Source organism: Buceros rhinoceros, unplaced genomic scaffold, assembly GCF_000710305.1.
Source record: "Buceros rhinoceros silvestris isolate BGI_N320 unplaced genomic scaffold, ASM71030v1 scaffold22338, whole genome shotgun sequence".
NCBI classification, from domain to species: Eukaryota; Metazoa; Chordata; class Aves; order Bucerotiformes; family Bucerotidae; genus Buceros; species Buceros rhinoceros.
The window spans coordinates 11,028-13,824 of NW_010427764.1; the positions used below are offsets into that span (position 1 = coordinate 11,028).

The 2,797-nt window shown below is 61.5% G+C and overlaps 1 protein-coding gene across 1 annotated transcript in view; it reads left to right on the forward strand.

Annotated features, from left to right (window-relative positions):
- Nucleotides 1-2,797, forward strand: part of AARS (alanyl-tRNA synthetase) — a gene marked incomplete at its 3' end in the record, with an annotated part of 15,305 nt that overhangs the window by 10,480 nt on the left and 2,028 nt on the right. Inside the window, 6 exon segments of the mRNA XM_010142048.1 lie at nt 12-218; nt 879-1,063; nt 1,166-1,274; nt 1,573-1,686; nt 1,968-2,087; nt 2,514-2,600. Coding sequence (XP_010140350.1) covers nt 12-218; nt 879-1,063; nt 1,166-1,274; nt 1,573-1,686; nt 1,968-2,087; nt 2,514-2,600 — 822 coding nt within the window.

Here is a 2,797-nt window from a genome sequence, read left to right on the forward strand (position 1 = left end):
TCCTCCTTCAGACCAGGCGCAGGCCAGTCATGAGCAACCACACGGCCACCCACATCCTCAACTTCGCCCTGCGCTCGGTGCTGGGGGAAGCTGACCAGAGAGGCTCGCTGGTGGCACCGGACAGGCTGCGGTTCGACTTCACGGCCAAGGGGGCTTTGTCTACCCAGGAGATCAAGAAGGTTGAAGGAATCGCCAACCAGATGATCGAGGAGGCAAAGGTGGGTACGACTGCCAGGTTGGATATGCTCAGGAAAAGAAAATCCCTTGAGCCCGGCTTTTGGGTGATGTGGGCTGTGGGAGTTTGGCCTGGCAGGAGTCTTCGGAGCCGCTGCTGCGGTACTGTGCACAGGCTGGCATCACCCCGCGCGGGGGTTGAGCAGGAAAACTCCCGGTAGATTGTTCCGTTCCTCGGGACCGAGCCCTCTCTAGGGCTGGAGCGTTTCCGTGCCTCCTCCAGTGGCGCGTTAGCTGCAAGAGCCAAGAAGTTTGGCAGAGCAGTTTTGCAGGGCCTGGCTGGATGCAGACACCCAGACACGTGGTGGAGTGTCCTCGGTGGCGAGAGCTGCTCTGCCTGATGCCAGCCCCGTGTCAGAACAGCCCCTGGAGGACCCTGAGCTCTGCTCAGGAGTCTGTGGTTGGAAACCCATCGAGTGTTGCAGAGCACGCGGCAGCTCTGGGCGGGCAGCGGTGTCAGCAGCACTGAAGATGGGGCACCTGCCAGCGCCTTTGGGATCCCTGCGGCTCGGCAAACACCAGCGCGGCCAAGGCGCAGATCTTCCCTTTTAGGGTCTTTCAGAGGAAGCCAGGATTCCCCGCGAACGCGGGCCCTCGGCTGACAGGCCAGGCTCTCACCTGCCTCCCTCTCCTGTCCTCCACAGCCCGTGTACGCCAAGGACTGTCCTCTTGCAGCAGCCAAAGCCATCCAAGGCCTGCGGGCCGTTTTTGACGAGACCTACCCGGATCCTGTCCGCGTGGTCTCGATTGGCGTCCCCGTGGAGGAGCTGCTGGCTGACCCCTCGGGCCCCGCGGGCTCCCTCACTTCTGTCGAGTTCTGCGGAGGGACGTGAGTGTCTGGAGAGGCCGGGGAGGGCAGCAGGGTGCCAAGACGAGAGTGGCGAACTTCTGATTCTCTCTTCTCGTGGGTCTTTCTGGGTTCTTCCCAAAGGCACCTGCAGAACTCCAGCCACGCTGGCCCTTTCGTGATTGTCTCGGAAGAAGCAATTGCTAAAGGCATCCGGAGGATAGTTGCAGTCACCGGGGCCGAGGCTCGGAAGGTGAGGCTGCTGGCTTGGGTCCTGGGCTGGCGCTTCCTAGAGCAGGAGGAAAGGGGGTTTGTGGCGAGATGGTCTTCCCTTTTTGGAGGGTCTTGGCATTCCTTCTGGCAAAGAAGAGTCCTGGGGCCTGTCTGCCAGCATCACACCCTGGTTCCACTCAAGTGCTCTCTGCTTTGGCTCTGCTGCTTCCCGAGGGGTTACCAAACCCTGTCCCGGGGCTGCAGCATTCTTCACCCCTTCTCGGGGTGGTGGCCCCGAGCCCAGCCTGCCTGACTTTCATCAGATTTCATTCCACTAGGCCCTCAGGAAAGTCGACAGCCTCGGGAAACTGCTGACAGCCCTGGAGGCCAAGGTGAAGGTCCAGACAGCTCCCAACAAGGATGTGCAGAAGGAGATCACGGACCTCAGCGAGGTGGGGACGGTTCCAGTGCTCTGCCTTCCCAAAGTGCACGGGCCCTCGATGGCCAGCCCTGGGTGGTGTGAGTGAGGCTCAAGTCCAGCATCCTGCTCCTGTCCAAAGAGTCCTGTGGGTGCCACAGGCAGCACCTCATGCCTGAGGCTGTCAGGTACCTGGGCAGAAGGGGAGCCTACTGGGCTCTGCTAGTCGAGGCACTTGAGGCTCGTGAGTGCGGTGCAGCATCTCCTGCCGTGGTCACCGGTACCTTTCAGCAGGTGCCTTCTCCTGTTTTGCAGGCGCTGGCCACTGCTGTTATCCCGCAGTGGCAGAAGGACGAACTGAGAGAGGCTGTCAAAGCACTGAAGAAGGTTATGGATGACCTAGACCGAGCCAGCAAAGCCGACATTCAGAAACGCGTGAGCCCTGGGTGGGAATGGAGGGTGGTGGTGCGGGAGGGAGCTGAGCTGCGGGGGTGTCCCTCACGCCGTTGGGCTTCCAGCCTCTTCTGCCCCTGCCCAGGGCATGGTCACCTCCACGCCTGTCCCCTGAAGCGCTGACACTGTGTCTGGGAGGTTGGGGGGCTCCTGCCCTACGAGTCCTGCTGGGTGCAGGCTTCTTCCTCCTGGATCGCGCTGGGTTTTCCTGGAGGAGGAATCCCAGCGCTGCTGCTGCCTCGCAGGCCACGCACCTGCCTGCCAGCACAGTTTGTCCTGGCTCCGCAGCGTGAGTCGAGTTGTGGGTGCATCGGGGCACCTTGAGGGCCTCTCTACCCGCTGTTCTCAGGTGGTTCTTGTGCCTGTGTGCAATGTGTGTGCTCTGGCATGTGGCATGGTTGTCCTCAGGGGCTGGAGAAGACCAAGCAAGTCATTGAGAGTCAACCTAACCAGCCATTGGTCATCATGGAAATGGAAAATGGAGCCTCAGCAAAGGTATGGGAAGGTCTGCTCTCTCCTCAAGGAGCTTCCTTGTGCCTGAGGAACAGCTGGGTGGTGGTCCCTGGTCACGTGGGGAGGTGGTGCAGAGCTCTCCCTCTTGCCACCTGCCAGCCCTGAGCCGCAGCTAGTGAAGAGAGGGAGGACCGCCGAGACACCCGCCACTTCCTGCGGGCCTGCAGGGCTGGGGGGAT